At 42.5% G+C, this 18,058-nt stretch overlaps 1 protein-coding gene across 2 annotated transcripts in view; it reads right to left on the bottom strand.

The window, feature by feature from the left end:
- FNDC3B (fibronectin type III domain containing 3B) overlaps window positions 1-18,058 on the bottom strand; it is a 185,807-nt gene that overhangs the window by 36,661 nt on the left and 131,088 nt on the right. For both annotated transcript variants that reach the window (XM_014887063.2, XM_014887064.2), the window contains exons 11-19: window positions 17,923-17,976; window positions 10,275-10,399; window positions 7,894-8,068; window positions 7,189-7,275; window positions 5,542-5,680; window positions 4,947-5,018; window positions 4,366-4,484; window positions 2,464-2,569; window positions 1,307-1,479 (exon numbers count right to left, since the gene is read on the bottom strand). In XM_014887063.2, the coding sequence (XP_014742549.1) occupies window positions 1,307-1,479; window positions 2,464-2,569; window positions 4,366-4,484; window positions 4,947-5,018; window positions 5,542-5,680; window positions 7,189-7,275; window positions 7,894-8,068; window positions 10,275-10,399; window positions 17,923-17,976 (1,050 nt within the window). The remainder of the gene's footprint in view (window positions 1-1,306; window positions 1,480-2,463; window positions 2,570-4,365; window positions 4,485-4,946; window positions 5,019-5,541; window positions 5,681-7,188; window positions 7,276-7,893; window positions 8,069-10,274; window positions 10,400-17,922; window positions 17,977-18,058) is intronic.

The following is an 18,058-nucleotide window of genomic DNA, read 5'->3' on the forward strand; positions in this document are numbered from 1 at the left end:
GAGATAGCACTGAAACAGCTTTTCTGAGGCCTCCTGAGTGGAAGAGTGAAGTTCGCTCAGTACATCCCCAAGTTAATTAGAAATCGTTCTCCAGAACAAAGGAGCTTCACTTGGAAGCAATTAGAGGAAAACCACTGATATTTACTTATTTTGTAATGAAATATTAGTGAGCATGAAAAAAATGAGCCACTACAAAAAGGCCAAATGACACGAAAATTAAGAAACTTCTCATCAGATGTGTCAATATCTGCCCTCAAAGAAAGGCCAACACTGATTGCTTTGTCTTACAAAGAATGTACATGTCAAAAAATGTCATTTATTGACCTCTGCTGTTTTTGAGGAAGAATGTGGTAAAGGACATCCTCCCCTATTTTGCATCTGGAACAAAATCCCAGACCAGAACCAGCCCCCTCATTCAACAAAGGGTGGAACCAGAAATGCTTTGCAACTGTTCTGCCAAAAAAAAAACCAAAAAACCAAGGCATTATATATTCACAGCTATCAGATAGGCAATGGCTTTCACTCCAGCAAGCAAATTTAATCTTTCCATGTGCATATAATTAATTTTTCACAAAAACAAAACAGTGGGTATTTTTAAGATAGAACAGTTTAACAGTCTTGCCGATTTTTCTAATATCCAAGTTAAGCTTTAACAGAATTTCTCCCCGTAGGTGAGCAACTTTAAACCTTTGTGTTATGTTTGTCATCAAGATTTCCTGGGGAGAAACACATCAATACATGTAGTTCAGCTGGGACTTTATGTAATACCACTAGAAAGACATAAAGGCAAGCATAATCAAAACAAACCTCAATGAAAAAGAAAAAGATCTTTCTGCAGATCTCCATGGACATCTGACAGAATTTCTGATGTATTTATGAAGGAACTTCTTCCAAGGAAATAATTTAATAAAAAAATCTCATCGAATCTATAGAGCACACATTTGTTTGAAATGGAAACAAAAAAATCAGCAGGAATGTGAGCTTCCCTCAAAACATACCAGCTGGGTGAAACTGAAGTGTTTTTACACACTTTAGATTTAAAACAAAAAGAAGGAAACGCAACAGAATGAGGACGAAGAGCAGCTATGACTTTTAGCAGGGATTTCACACACTTGGGAGCAGCTGATTCGGGCCAGTCAAACCACATCAGTACCCGAAATCTCCTTTTAAAAGAGACCCAGGTCTAGAAGTGCAGCTCTTCCTCCGAAGTTCCTTTCGAGCATTTTACCACATTGTTTTATTTTTGCCCCTGTCCCCCGGCCCTGCTGGCAGGCAGCAGTGGCAGCAGGGCAGGCAGTGCACGTACCCCGCCGTCGTTCAGGGCGCGCACACGGAAGCTGTAGGTGGCCCCGGGCAGGAGGCTGCTCACGGTGCACTCCAGCTCAGGCCCATGGTACACCTCAGAAACCACTTCTTCAGGGGCTGTCATCTCCACACTGTACTCAGAGACAGGGCAGCCGCTCTCTGACTGAGGGACATCTAAAAGAAAGTGTGTAAATGTGTTAGTAACATCAGGGCGTGTGCCAGGAAGGGCAATTTTTTAACTTCATATACCACAGAAATGTGTATTTCTATCTAAATATGTGTATGTCTATCTATACACACACACACTCCTCTCTCTTTTGTTGTGGGCACCTTTATTTTTGCCCAAGAAAAGATGTATTTGATAATACCTGCATGGTATGTTACAAGCCAGTACCACAGAATCAAACTGCCTGGGGATCAGAAAAACAACAGCCACCAAAATGCTTCCAACAAGCATTTGGGTGAATTTTTATACTGGTGTTGAAATGTATCAGACAGTTAGAAATTTTACTTATCCAGAATTTGGCTTAACAAATGATGCCATAAAAACACTTGGATGCTGCAAGATATCACTGTAAAGAAAGCACTCTGTTGGAAACTGGCATGTGCCTTGTATTTTGAAAAATGTGAATTTTTTGACAGTTTAGTGCCATGACTGTAGTCCAACATTTTTGCAAAATAACAGGGGTCCAATAGATTACATGTGTTATACTGTGGATCAGGATTTAAATGCCACCCAAACCCCTCAATATGTTCCAACTCAAATTTTTGAAAGAAGTTACACATTAGAAGTACCAAAACACTTCTGCCAAGCCAATATTGCAACAGAATAAAAAAAAAAAAAAGTCACACTGTGTTTTTGAAATAAAAAGACAGATATTCTAATGAAGCTGATACTTAATAGCCCTGAGAGGTATAGGGCTAACAAAAATAACATGGGAGCAGAGTGTAAGACCTAAAGCACAGCTGAGCTCAGAAACCCAACACTGAGCCACCACACCTGATGAGAAGCTGCACTTCTGACTTGCTCAGACTCCACTGGACTCTGCTGTGCACTTCCCAGTGAACAGGACACAAGCAGTAGAAACAAAGGCTCAAGGTCAGCAGCTGAGCAGCAGAACCAAAGGTTTGGAGCAGCAGGATGCTGCACTGGCTTACCCCACTGCAGCTGCACCTCCCTGTGCCTCGGCTTGCCCAGGAGCCGGGGCGGGCGGCACGGACCCGGCGCCACGCTCAGCGTGCGGACAGGTAAACTCTCAGAGCACTGCAGGACAACACAGACAGCATCAGGGCTCAGTCACCCCCCCGACAGCATCACGGCTCAGTCACCCCCCCGACAGCATCACGGCTCAGTCACCCCCCTGACAGCATCACAGCTCAGTCACCCCCCTGACAGCATCACAGCTCAGTCACCCCCCTGACAGCATCACAGCTCAGTCACCCCCCCTGACAGCATCACGGCTCAGTCACCCCCCTGACAGCATCACGGCTCAGTCACCCCCCCGACAGGATTGTTGGAATTTGTCTCTCTGAATCCTTCAGAGAGAAATTAGAGTGCAGGGATTGAATTAAAACCTTCGGATGGATTGAAGTGTATTAAGCCACTCACACATAAGTTGAAGTTTAAGTTTTAGAATAAGCAAGCAAGTAAGAATATGTTTTAAGTGTTTTAGAGAATAAAGGTCTTAGATACTAGTGTAGAAGCGAGAGTTCCAGTAAAAGTTGAAAAACATAGTCCTAGATACTAGTGTTAAAAAAAGCTTCTGTAGAGGCTCCAGGAACACAGTTTTAGACAAAATAAAACTATAGTAAGAATACTGCTGACATTTTTTAGATAGAACAAGACAGACCATATATGTAGTTTACATGTAACCTGGTGTGCTAAGAAACTAGAATTCTAATAGGTTAAGAAGTAATGGTTCAAGTTCATGTCTTTAGCTTGTTGAGTAATTTGTACATAAAAATCTATACACTGGGGAGAGAATTGCTCTTTTGCTCTTGCTTTTCTTCCTGCTCTCTCTCTTTTCTTCTCTCCTCACCACCATCATCATCACTCAAAGAAGACAGGAGCTGCCACAGCAACATCAGCCCTGCCAGGACCTTGACAGGAGCAGCTTCTACTTCTAATTAAGACTTTACTTCAATTACAACTCTATACTAAAAACTTTAGCATGGACTTTAATGCTTGTGACACTGTGCCTCTCAAGACTGATGTGCCTTTACAATAAACAGCTCTAAAGCTACTCATAGCTGCTTGGCTCCTTTAAAGGAAACAACCATAACCCAACAGGATCACAGCTCAGTCACCCCTGTGACACAGCCATCACCTTCAAATTGAGCCACAGCTCCAGAGCAGCACAGGAAATTGTCTTCTACATCCACCACTTCATGGAAATTTATATGAACAGTAAAGGAGAGGAGATGCTATCAAGCATGTTAGTACAAATGCAATTAATAGAGTTCCTTCATTAGCATCCTCAATACTGGGCTCTCTATTTTAATTTTCCTTGGTTTGAAAATAATGTCAAATTAAAATAGTGTCAAGTACTCAATCTCAAATGAGAAAAATCTTATCAAAGCAGGAGGAATAAGTGTATAGGTACTGAAGGGAATTTAAATCAAAGAGAGGAATTACAGGAGTCAGTGCCTGAAAAAAGGAACTTAAAAACTTAAAGGATTCAGCCATATGAAAGACAATTGTTACAACAAACCAACTCTTTCTGCATCTCCAGTCAATATAGGGTCAAGCACATGAGAGTCTCTGGACTTTTTCAAGCAAGTGGCCACATCAGATAAACATGCAAATATAAACAACTACATATTGGTTTTGAGGAAACCAAATCTCACTAAATTGCAGCTTGCTGAAAAGAAAATTATATACACACAGAAATCTAAAATTCAGCAACTTGTAGCATGAGATCAATTGCAATCAGTGTAGTTTTGCTGTGCTACAGGGAAAACATTTCCCTTCTTTTGAAAGCAGAAGTATTTTACCAAAATTAGCAGATAAATCTCTGAAAAATATAAATCAAATAGCCCTTATTGTCAGACAGTACCCACCTGACTGTGTCCACCAGTGCTGATACAGCACGCCCGGAGTTTGTACAAAGTGCCTGGTTTCAAGTGAGTACAGGTGTATTCTGTAGCTGAGCCACTATAGGCCACTTCCCACTGATTTGCTAAAAAAAAAAAATATATTTATCCAAGTTTAAAGAAGTGGAAAACAACACATTTATGAGTGTCTAGGAGAAAGAAGTGAATATTATTTCCCACTTGAAGACAGAACACAAACACACATGCAAATACATATATTTACAAATAAAAATAAACATGAATATTATATATATAACGTATAAGTGTGCAAATATGCGCACAGAAATATAAATAGAAGTATTCCTAGATTTAGCCATATAATCTAAAATTCTGTCATTACTACTAAAAAGAGGATACCTAAAAAAACCACTACAGAACCTTCCCAAAATCCAACCCCAGCTCACCCAGGGATCCTGCAAAGTCCATAACTCTGTTTCAATCACATTATTAGGGCATTAATGATAATAACAATGATAACATAAAGAGTCAGGACTTTCACGTAGTAGCCACAGTGTGTTTGAAATTGAGACAACTTGTCTGAAGTTTACCTTCTGGACTTCCTTGAGAAATCTCCAGCAGATACTTTAGGATTTCTGAACCACCATTATCCTGTGGAGGATCTGAAAAAATAAGACAAGAATAGGAGTGGAAGATAACAAAACAATTTACCAAACTTGTTTCTGACCCAGCTCCTTCTCCACAAACTCCACATTAACTACACCAGAAGTGGGAGACAGATGTTAGCTTTCAGCATGAATCAAACTAAGGCTGCTGGATAATGATGATCCAAAACAAAATGTATGGAAAAAGCACTGAAAGAGAAGCTGTGTGGAGATTTGCCCCATTAATAAAGGAAGCAGCTGGAATGAAGCTGCAATGGGACATGAAATGAAGAGTGAAAAGCCTGAAGATGTGCTTGAGTGAGAGTTAATCAAAAACAAAACATTTTTGCTTCTGAACACACAAAAGCCTCTACACAGCTTTTAGAATATTAAAAAGATTAAGCTGTCAAGTTTCCCAAACACATTCCAGTTTGGACTGAGAAAGAGCATGAAAAATCTAAGTTCTAACACATTTATGTGATTTAATTTGAATTTCTTACGGCCCCAAAAAGCTCTGCTACAGCAATGTGAGCTGGCTTACCCCACTTCACACTAAAGCCATGAGATGTTATTGGCCCCTTGATCACGGGTCTGGTTGGAGGTCCTGGCCTGTCTGGGCTGGTTGTGCAGACCAACACTTCACTGGGAGAACTCTTCCCTTCCACGTTGGAAGCAAACAGCTGAAACAAAACCACAACGAGTTTGCCCTTGTTCACTGCAACTGCTTTTCTGGCAGCTCTGCATCACACTTCTTTCAGTAATTGCACAAATGTCACCAAACTGGAAGGTATGTCACATCCCAAAGCGTGTAGGATTGTAATAACAGATATTAGATTGTCATTATGTTTCTTTACAAACCACAGTGATTTCTTCCCCTCTCTCCATCAGCAACAGATCATGACATGTTGAAGATAAAAGCACTTCTGGTTTTCCCTTGAAAGAAAGAGTCACTTTTCAAAAATAACTGTGTCAACTTGCAGTATTTTTCTCATAAAAAAAGAAGAGGATTATAATAATAACTTTGCTGTTTTTGTTTTGGAGGTATTTCTAGCTGCTATTTACAACAAAGTAATTCAGAGTATCAGTAACCACACAATTAAAACTCAGATCAAAGTTGTGCCTATAGCCAGTGATATCAGGGTACAGATTTGTTCTGATATCAATGCAGTTTTGTAAAATCCATGTTTAATTTGAAAGCAGGGCTGTAAAGAAGCTCTAAGGGTTCTCTTCTCTCACCAGCCACAGCAGCCTTTACAGCACTAAGCTAAAAGGCATCATCTCAGAGTGACAACACAGAAACGTCCCAATTCTTTGGGTAGTTCAGGCAATTTCATAAGGACTTCTGTCCCACAGAGTAGGACAAGAGTGTTCCCTGTGAGGGTGGTAAGGTCCTGGCACAGGCTGCTCAGAGAAGCTGTGAATGCCCCAGGGACAGAAGTGTTCAAGGCCAGGTTGGATGGGGCTCGGAGCATCCTGGTCTAGTGGAAGGTGTCCCTGACCACAGCAGGAGGGTTGGAATCAGGTGATTTTCTGACCCAAAGCATTCTATGACGCTGATTTTTTTTGTTTTTTATTGCTCCTGTAGAGAAGTCAGGTGTTGGCCTCATACACAGCTTCTGGCCGTGTCCAGAGGGACACCACACTCTGGCACATCTTGTGGAGCCACTGCAGTGGACAGTCAGGGATGGATGGGCAGTGGCACCACAGCTGATCCTGGATAAACCCCACTGCCTGCTCCTCAACAGCATCTCCAGAACCAGCCACGCTGACATATGAGACACAAAAGCTTCAGTCTGTGGCTGCCAGGGGAACACAGGCCCCTGTGCTGGCTGGGCACCTCACAGTGTTTGCTGCATTCTGTACAAGTGAGGTGGGATTTGCCACCAGGCACCAGGTTTTTGGGAGCAATGCAGCCCACTATGACCATCTCACTCCCTGAGCTACACTTCTATAACATCCTCCCACATGGTACTGAGAATTGTCATTGTTCCCCCAAGTCTGAGCAACAGTTTCTCCTGTGTGATAAAAGCAGAAACACAACTAACAGTTTAATCTATTAGTTCACAATATAAAGCAAATTTGAATTTGATGACTCAGTTTTGGAGGGAGCACTAAAGGATCCCTGTAGTGCCTGGAAAAATCCCAAAACAGAAAACACCACACAGTGACATGAGGAAAAAGACTTTACCCTGAATTTATACTGTGTGCTTCTTCTGAGATTCTTCACAGTACAGGCTTGCTCCTCTCCAGTGTACTTTGGGTGAAACACGCTATCCTAAAAAAATACAAAACCAAACAAATTCCCATAACTGAGGAGTCTGAGAAAGTGTTCCCTGTGCTAGTCTGCACCTACAACACGTTGTAGCAAAGGAGCTTTATAGCTGAGTACTTAAAAAAAGATAAAAAAGACAAACATATAATATATATAATAATATTAATTATTATTACTACTACGGATTTTAAACTGCAAGTCCATAATACTTTTTGTTTAGAAGAAACATGCTGCAGTTGCCCTGAATAATATAATTTTGCTGCAAAATAACCACAAAACCAATCATGGCAGTTTAACCTGCTACAGAACTGGAAGTGACAGATGACAGAACACAATCCCACGAAGGAGCAGCCAGGAGGACATGGCAGACTGACCTGGCTAAGGACAAGCTGCCCTGTATCTCACAGAATCCTGTGTGGCTTTGTAAGCAATCACAGATGACAGCAGAGATTTTCAGCTAAGGATTCCTAATTCTGCTGTGCAGCAGAGCAGATCACACAGCTCCACCCTGCCAAGTACCCAGGACTCCAGGAAGGCCCTCCAAAGCAGCAGTCTGTGCTTCTTCCCAGTGATCTCCAATTAATAAATCAAAACTCAGTGTAAGTCATGCACTTTACTTACATTATCTTCTTCCTGAATTTCCAGGGTGTAGGAAATCACTTCCTCTGGTGTGCATCCTTCTACTTTATTCCACTGCAATGAGATCCACGTCACTCCAGCTCGAATGAGCCGTGGTGCAGAAGGGGTCTGAGGAATATTGCCTGCAGTGTAGCAAATCACCTCCTGGCTGTACCCACTGCTCAGAGACAAAGCAGAGAGAGAGGAATATTAAAAACAAATAAACAAACCTTCAAACCCCCCCCAAACAAAGAAACAAAGCAAACAAAACAACCTCCTCCCAAAAAAAAGCTCACCACAAAAGCACAAAGCTAAAGAAACCTAAACTTCAATGTACTTAGAGAAATATTTCACATTTTCAAAAAATTTGGACAAAGTTCAGATTTCTCAGGTGGAAAAGATGAACATCCAGTTAGGAAATGCCAGAACTAAGAATAGAAAAAAATGCAGGATAATGTGTCCACACAGTCATTTTTACAGATCTCACCGCAATAATGCTGGAAAAAATATCTGAATGCCTAAAATGATTAACTTACTATCAACTGTGGAGGAAAATCTCATTTAACAAAGGGGAACTAAAGTATAGGAAATAAAGCCTCAAGTGTTCAACTTTTGGATATTGAACCTGAGATGTGCAGAATACAAATTCTACAAACTCTGATTAAGCTCTCAGTGGAAGGTGACATTCTTGCAATTTTCAAATCTGTTTCCAAAGTACAAAACGCATTTTGTGCCTTAAAGTCACATCATGAACTTAACACACAGAAGATTCGGAATAAGGAGTGCCTTTTTCTTTCTCAAAAATAACCTACTTGTTGAAATACACTTATATTTAAATAAACCACCTATAACTAAAACCCAAATAAGACAAAATCGTCGTGGTAAGTCCACAAGCATTACAACAAACCAAAACCATCTCATGATATGAAGTGTTAGATGACATTATCATGCCTTAATTGTGACTGCTGTCTATAAAAGTAAGGCATGTGTTGCTGGTGCTTATCTCACAGATTAGCACAGAGCAGCTGACCATAAATAGTTTTTAGCTCACTCCTTCCTCAATAGCCTGAGTGAGAGAAAAAAGGGAGAAGGAGGAAAAAAAAAAGGGGGGGGGGGGGGGGGGGGAGGGGCACTAAGATATTTTAAAAATCTGGAATCTGGCAAAGAAAAGAGATGCCAGAACTGGGAAATCTGCACAGACTCAATTCCCTTCCAATTACACTCAGCAGCTCCAGCTCAGCCCCCTCTCTCTCCACATTGAGTATGATTTCAATGGGGAGGGAATTAATCTTACAAGAAGTTGAGAAAAGTGATTCTGTGTACACATGAGTGGTCTTGGTCCATGTCAGGGGAAACATAGGAAAATGAATAAAGGAGCTTTCTAAAGCTATAAATTACTTAAATTACTGAGAGGCTTGTGTTTTAGAAGAGAGAACAATGCAGGAGTCTCTCTCCACAAAACACATTGTTATATACCACTGGTGATTCTTTTGTGTCCTTGTAATAATGATTAGATCCTGTTTAGCTAAGAAGGACAATGAAGGAGTACACAAGGCCACTGGATATTTGGCTTCTTCACAGTCAAACCTTTCCTGGCCTGCTCTGCTTCCCTGAGCACAGGAGCACACACTGACTGCCCCGGGGCAATGTCTCTCTGGGCACACTCTACCCCTCAGCTGCAGAACATTTCATCCCAGTGCTCCCTAGCAGCTCCCAGAGGACTGAACTGTCTGATTTCTCACCCATCTTCATGTGAGTGCATCAGTTCGTGTGCAAGGAAAAGCAGAAGCTAAACCCCATCTTTCAGTGCCTTGGATGTGCCCGTCCTGTCTCAGTCCTGCCTGTCTCTCCCTTCTTTCCCACCCCATCAGCCAGCCCTGCCAGTCCTGAAGAAGGAAGGGACTGTACTGCTGAAAAGAGACAGAAGGGCTTTGCTTTAAACCAGAAAAATAAATATATCAAGATTCCTTTCAAAATCTGTAACTCAACTTCCCCTTGCTTGTTTTTCTTGGTTCACAGAGGTCCCTAGTGGGAATTTTACATAACAGATGTATTCTTTTTGTATCAGGAATAGACCACAAAACACCATTTAACACCTCAAAAGGAGTCTATCTGCTTAGGCTGATCTCATCATGCTGAATGTACACAGCAATTCCCTAGGGGGTGAAGGGTATCACCAAGGAAAGTATGAAGGGTATCAGAAAGGAAAGAGTGGCTTACCTTGAAGCATTAGTAACAGAGCAAATGTCAGATATTGAACTTGAAACCACAAAGAGAAAAGAAACAAAAAACCCCCCAGAAATTCCTTTTTATGCTGGCATTGGTAGGTAAACTTTTCAACGACCCCTTTTTCTCAAGAAGGTGTGTACCCTGAGGGACCTCACCTCGTACCGATGTCGTTCTGGGCCGCCAGCCGGAAGGTGTAACCCAGAGCTGGGCACAGCTTGGTCAGCTTGCAATGCTTCTGGCTCCCAAAGTAACATTCTCTGAAACCACTGTTCCTCTTTCCCTAGAAAGAGACAAATCTGTCATCGGATTGCTATGAAACAAAACCACACCACACTCATTTGAAAAGGAGCTGTTAAACGATATCGGAATTGGATGTTTTCATAAAGGAAGCCGTGCAAGCACTGACAGCACTGCTGTGCTCTGAAAATCAGACAGCACAGTCTGCCTCTGTCACATCCCTCCTCTCCTCATCTTGTAGCTGGGAGATGGCCCTACAGCTCCACCTCGAAACACAATTTATCCCACTCAGGAACAGAAAAGTGGGAAAATTATGAGGAATCAATCTCTGAATCTGCTGGGACACAGAAGCACGGGAAAGGTGCAGCCAACATCTCCCTGTGCATCCCTCGCTGGGATTGTTTCAGGAATTCCCTATCCCACAAGAGGGCTCTCGCTCCCCACGCTCCAGCACAGCCAGAGCCAGCGGGACAGGCTGGGTGTGACCTTCCCCGTGTTCCCTGGGACAAGATTTACCCATCCCAGAGGAATATTCAGCGTGCCAGGATCTGCACCCTCCCTGCTGCCCGGAGCACACGGCATGTGCTGAGTGAACAGCGTCTGTAGGAAAGTTTGTTAGGGAAGTCGTTTCCCAGAAGGATGGTTTATGGGAGCTTCCATCACCATGACCTGGAGCAAGGATCCATCCTGGCAAACACAGCACGAGCAGCCCAGAGGGTTTGTGACACTTCTGCAGCTCCCAAATTCTTTCTCAGGTAATGGGTTGTACCTCAGCACCATTCAGCACAAGGACACTGAAGTTTTCTCCCCAACCCCACCACATTTAAAACAAAATCAGACCCTTATCAGTCAATGCACCCCAGCTTGGTACACCCTGGGGCAGAAATAAAGCCGAGCTGTTTGCAGGACAGAGACCCTAAAGTAACAGGGAATATCTGGGCTCATTCTAAGCCACACATGGAAAACAGTCAGTTTGAAATCCTTCAGGAAAAGTGGCATGGACTGCTCAGCTCCTCATAAAGAATATCTACCAGAACTGAAGCAGCTGAAAACACAAAATTATTGGACAATTACATGATGAAGTACCCAAAAGCACACCAGAATGGAAGCCTGACAAAGCACATCCATGGACTCCAGCATGTGCAGAAAGGTCGTTCCCATCTCTGCAACTTCTTACTGAAAAGCTCTGAGCCATTTACTAGTTTTGGCACATTGTTTATGTTTATTTTACTATTGACAGGGGCATCCCCCCTGAGGCCAGCAGCCTCACCTGCTGTGCCTCCTTGGGCTCACTCTGCCCTGCCACACGTTGTTCCTGCTCCACACTCAGAGCATCACCTCTAAAGATCTCAGAAATGCCTGAGTGGGACATGCATTTTTCACTGGCCCATTCTCCAGCCCTTGCCACTCTCTACTTCTCCTGTGACACAGAAGGAAAAACTCCCTGAAATGCTTGTAGTCAATCTCCAGAATGTGTTTATCAGCCTAGAAACAACCACCCAGATCTCCAGCACTGCACAACAATGTGGAGGCACTAAAGGGACATTTAGCACACTGGCAAACAGCCAGAACTTTTATTTATAGAGTGGGAGCCTACACTTGTTCTAGAACTCCTTTACACACAGTTTCCTTCAGCTTCACCCACCTGCTCCAGCTGTAGTATTACTGCACAGCTCAAGTAAATTAAGGAGTGGAATTGGAAAAGAATCACAAAACCCAAAGCAAAAACATTTTGTAAATGAGGAAAACCTTTTCAGATCTAAAATCCCTATCCATAGAGTGCTATGATAGAATTCCTAGTTACAGAATTCTATGATAGAATTTCTTTAGGACAAAAGTAACAGGAGAACATACTTCTCAGCCCAGCAGTAATATATTTAAAATGCAGACTATACAAAACCTAATTAGAAATCTTATGTTTCAGTAAAATATCCATTCATCAGTGCAGCACTACTAAAAATAGACTTTTTCCCCTATGTAAACTCTTTAACAGGTTGAGCTGCCTTTATTTTTCCTCAATTCTTTCATTACTTCACTGCTTATAAATAATTAAAAACATTTCATTTATTTTGGATTTCTGTTTAAGAATGCTTTTTTTCCCAAGAGAACAAAGTGATCAATTGCTAAGCATGTGGTCAATAAAACAATGGCTAAAAAGAGAAATAATGGAAAATCTCACCTATAGCACAATGCCTGAACTGAGAGCAATGGGCTAAGCAAACTCTCGTTTGTCAGACTGGTAGGTTATAACTTTGCCAAGACTGCCAAACATTTAAGGTATCTTTAACTTTATAAGAGTATAAACCCTGATATTGTATATATTTCTCTTCTAGAACTGGTACTGTACATTCCCCAGACTCACTCAGAGACCAACTGGTATTCAGATTACTCAGACTGGCTGGTATTTTGGATTCTATTGGCACTAATTGGAGAGGCTGGCCGATATTTCTAATTATCCTGGCATTAATAGCCTGGAAATAGTCTCTCCGCTCCTTCTCTCCCAAGATTTATGAAAGCACTAATGCTGGCATAATTATAGACAGGAACAACTGGCAGGCTGGTACTGGCTGTCACCCAAGAGTCTTACAGCTTTCCCAGAATCCTTCTCCTATTCTTTGTACACTCGGCATCCAAGTTTTTAATCCTTCAAATAATGTTTCATAAGTTGCTGAAAATACACTGTATCGTTCCTGCAACTATTTGTAATCCGCAGATTTGGGAGGGAGAGCGCTGTTGGACTTCCCCAGCCTGGGGATGTCTTCTCCTGCCTTCTCCAGCCTGGGTTCCCTTTTCCTCTCCAGGACAGCCCACCCTGTGATGGACCAGCAGTGCCTGTCTGAGGAAACAAGGACAATTCGGCTCCACAAATCCATTCTACATTGCACAATGCTCCAACTCGGAGTTTAAACACAATTAAGAGCCCTGCCTGCTATTTCAGCAATATTTCAAGCTGCACACTCGCTTAACACAGGGTGCTTGATTGTCTTTGGAGAGTGTATTTATTGAAGAAGGGATTTGAGGCTTGAAATGGGTTTTGTTGACTGAGTTCCCTGCAGCAGACCCAGTACATAAACACAAGAGGAGGAAGGGGCCAGTGTAGCTACAGCAATGCAGGAATGGAGCACAGTCCTGCACAGGACTGCAGCAAAGCTCAGCTCCACATCTGTGACAGGATGCAGGACTGACATCTGCTGTGGCCACACCAGCACTGGCTTCTGTGTTTGGGTCATGCTGGCAATAAAAAGGAACAGACTGAAATTCAAGCTGACACAGAGCTATAGAGCAAACTGTCAACAGTTAGTGCAACACACCCTCAGACCTCTGCAAAGCATTTACTGTGCCAGTTATGCAAGTAACTGAATTTTCTCTATACACAAACACTTAGAAGGCAGCAAAGGACCTACAAAACATGCCTAAATTATGCACAAACCCCAATTTTATCGAAGGCTCTCCACTTGCATGTCTCACAGGAGTGGCACAGCCGCAGAACAAACTGGGAGGGCAGGTAAGTGAACAAACACGGAGCTCCCTGTATCCAACTCTGGTGGATCACCACCGAGATGCCTGGCTCAGATTATCAGCTGCTATAAACAAGCACATCTCTGCTACCTCGAGGAATTTAAAACTTTGTGGCGGAAAAAATTATCCTCATTTATATCTATGGAAACTTCATTATTAACTATCCATCATCAAATCATTAAATAGTGTGGAATTGTATCAGTCTCTCTCGAGCAAATTAAAATGAGCTGCTTACTGGATAAGAATTAAAGCTGCTTTGAGTTCTACACAGAACTGCATGAGAGGGATGTCCTGGTCTCTGGCTCAGGAACATTCCTGCCCTTTACCATCGAGAATGAATGGGACACTCTTGCTATCCATATACACAAGAGAAACATTTATTTACTACCACTTAATCACACAATGAGCATTTCACATCTAATTAGTAACAAAGGCCTAGTTCTTAAAGCAGTGCCAGCAGCATTTTTCAATGCAGTTACAGTTTACTGATTTTGATGAATGCTGGCATCAGGGAAAGCATCACCTCCTTTACAGTCATGTTTTCTGTTTGGTATATTTTTAATGCTATTTTTTCCCCGATTAGCTTTTTGCTTACCCTGAATAATCAATCCTGGCACCCAGACATGAATTGATTAGTTAAGGTTTGTAAGTTCAAAAGTTCATAGCAAAAGAGCCAGAAGATGAAGCTTTCCTTAATTACTAATTTTAATTGATTTTATTGCCAGACAAGTAATGTACTTGTGGTGCAAGCATGTTCCAATCCCAATGAAATCCAGAATACTTGGGACAGGGGCTGATCCTTACTTCTTTAGAAGTGGAAATTTTCCTGGGGTACATCCAGTGTATCTCAGTGACAATTTGCTGAACTGATCTCTTACTCTCCTATTAAAGAATTAAGTGTCCTTCATAGTTCTTCAGGCATTTTAAGAGATAACAGTTTATTAGCAAGGTTTACAACTCTAATTCAAAGATTTGGATCAGTAAAGGAAAAGCATTTGTGTTTTCTAACTAAACGTGTAGCACCAGTTACATTACAAACCGTTTAAACCAAACTGGGATAGAAAAATGTAGGATAACTGGAATAGCTTTATGCACTGACAATCTTTCAAGAGTCTGCAGGTCAGGAAAAACCCCAAACCTCAGAACTAAACTGAAGCAGCAGCCGGGTAGGGCTGGCACAGTAACGTATTAAGCAGAACAACCTTCCAGAATTGGAGAATAACCACCTAATCCTGGGGCTGTAAACACGGCGCTTCTGCTGCCACTTTCCAGCCACAATTCATTTTCTGCACATTTGAGTCATGCCACCTACACTCCTGGTGGCACTTTGGATGCTACAAACTGTGCCTCTGCCCCATAAAAACAGGAGGAACCAGGTGAGACACTGCTGAGCATGTGACACTCTGAGATCTGAGCTGTCCCAGAGACAGACAGACAGGCATCAGTGACCCCCCAGCCAGGAGCACAGAGGGGCTGCAGGAGCCCCTCCCTTGGAGGGGTAACTCTGCTTGAGCTGGGGAACACACTGGTGTGACTGGGACACAACTGCAAGCATTTTCCTGGATGTCTCCACCACTCTCCACACCTCCCATGCCCGATGCCAGCTTTGTTTTCAGAGTCTGAGCTGCAGCCTTTGCACAAGAACCATCCAGGACCTGTGTGCCGTGAGTGTGGTGAGGGCTCTCCACACCATTCTTTCCTAGGAAGGGACTCAACTTCCTAGGCAGGCTGCCACTTGAGGGTGTTTTCCCACCTTTATCATCTCTCAGATTTCTTGCTCTCTGCTCTTGCAAAGCCCTCTCTGCTTTGCAGCCACGATTTAATTTCCTTCTGATTGCTGATTTTCCCATGTTTATATTTTATCCTGTGCCTCGCAGCTAATGAATGCTGCTCTAGCTGAGATCTGGCAGGGTGTTCAGAGCTGCCTGGCAAGCCTTCTCCTGTGCCTGGATGTATGTATTCCTTGATTTCACCAGGACACAGTGTGGCCTTGTGGAGAAAGCACACATTTTGCTTACGTGGAGTTTACACAACCAAGCGCGAGGCTTTGGGGCACTGCAAGTGAATTCTCTTTTGTACCTGGGTGCCAGAATTCCAGTGGCTAAATGCACTTCATGTCACAGCCAGCCATGGCACATGGAAAAGTGAATGCAGCAGCCTGCCAGCCCACCATTGCATGTGATGAAGCTCCTGCAAACCCAGGCACAGCCAGCCTGCATCTTCAGACTTTTCCTTTCACAGGCTTTAATAGCAGGCTTTAATTTCAGTGGCTTAAAGCTGCATTTGTCTCTAATCAGAGGGAAAAATTTTTTAGGGAAGCTACACCTGTGGCATTAACTGTCTCAGAACCTGACAGGTACATTTCAGCCAGGAGTTCTGTCAAACCATTGGAGATGTACCAAATTAATTTGTGCAGGGCCATTATTCTTTCATCTATGCTGGCTAGCTATCCATTGTAATCTCAGATTTCAGGGCTGTTACTGAAAAAACAAGGTAACTAAAACAGACTAAGCGAATATGGATGTCTTTTTTTTTCCCATTGGTAGCAGAACTACCCTAAACCAAACTGCTTTTGCTCTGTGAAAAATGGGTGTCATAGCAATTCTTTCTGAAGACAAAACTCTTACCAAACAGCCTGAAGGACAGAAGGATTTTAGAATTGCCCTATATATCCAAAATTATGCAGATCCTCCATGTAGTCAAAATTAACATTACAGCATTTGTGCTGTATTAATTATCTGCTGATGGTCCTTCATCTGACAAGTCCTTCTGTTGCTTCCTTTTCCTTTGCAGGCTGGAATCATCCGTGTTTCCACTGCTCTGTGCTGCTCTGCTCCTTCAGCTCCAAGTTACTGGGAGCTTTGGAAGAAATCACAACTGCACAATCAAGGCATCACGGGTCTAACAGGATCATCCTGGCCCATCCTTTTGGAGAAATCTCTCTTGACCTCCTTTCCCAGACTTCACACTCCCCTTTTTCTCTTCTTCAGTGACAACCTTTGGCTTTCCATTATGTGCAGAGAGACAGCAAGTCATTCTGAAGTTCTTGTTCAACTTCAGTTCAGCTTCTGAGGGTTTCTCACCATGCAGACCCCACTAGCTGTGACAGTGCATACAATAAATGTTTGCACAGTGAGTGGTTCCAAACACCCACCATGTAGCAGAACAAGCAGGGAATGTGTTACTAATGCCATGGTGGAAAACTATTCATAACAGAATACTCCCTTTAGAATATTTTTAGACTACAAAAGGCCTCAAGAGATGTTTCTCAGACTTTACAACCAAACACCCTTTCACACCCTTCATTTCCCAGCTCATGACTTTTGTTTACATGCTGTCCAAGCCCTTTCTGTCACCCAATATTTATTCTTTTCCTTCAGAGATAATACTCTCTGACTTGTGCTTTCTGCAGAAATATGGCTTGCACAAAGGAAAGGGGGCAGAAATTGGGGGACAAGAGGGAGGACTCACAAGAACACACCTCCAACAAATCCTGCACATCATCTGTCAGGGCACTCTCCCAACAGCCCAGTGCTCACTAACCAGAGAAGATATTTAGGAGAAAACTTATTTCCCTTTGTGTCTGGAAGGGGGCTAATTGCCACTACACAAAGGACACTGATTTTGACCCTGAGTACATTCTCTATAGACAGGTCTGCAAGATCATGGCTCCTCTCCTCTAAGGCAGGAACAGGTGTTTATTCTGCATTCAGCAGCAGAAGAAAGAGATCATGAACAGAACTGTAAGATACATCCCAAGTAATTAAATAGTAAGTAATGCTAATTAACAAATAAAGCACACAAAATGAGTGATATAAGATTTCAAGGGTACAGAAACTGGCATTGTCACTATGTAAAATACACTGATTGGAAAGGGCTCCCCCCACAGCCTCTTTCACCTTTCCAACTCTTTACCTAATGCCATCAGGATTTCATTTTCCCATTTCTACTTTCTCCTGTATTTAATTACTTTTCTTTACTCAGCAAATCCTTGTAAAGTCTGAGTGCCATTTATTTGTGTATTTATTTCAGCTAGTTACTACTTACCTCATCCCACTCCAGAAGGTAGCTGGTGATTTTTGAACCATTATCAATGGGTGCCTATGAACAAAAATAAACAAAAGGTGATTTGGGGAATCAGAGAAAATGGCTTCACCTCCCCCAGGCAAACGAGTAGAGTTTC

This window comes from Sturnus vulgaris, chromosome 10 (genome assembly GCF_052056855.1).
Source record: "Sturnus vulgaris isolate bStuVul1 chromosome 10, bStuVul1.hap1, whole genome shotgun sequence".
NCBI lineage: Eukaryota > Metazoa > Chordata > Aves > Passeriformes > Sturnidae > Sturnus > Sturnus vulgaris.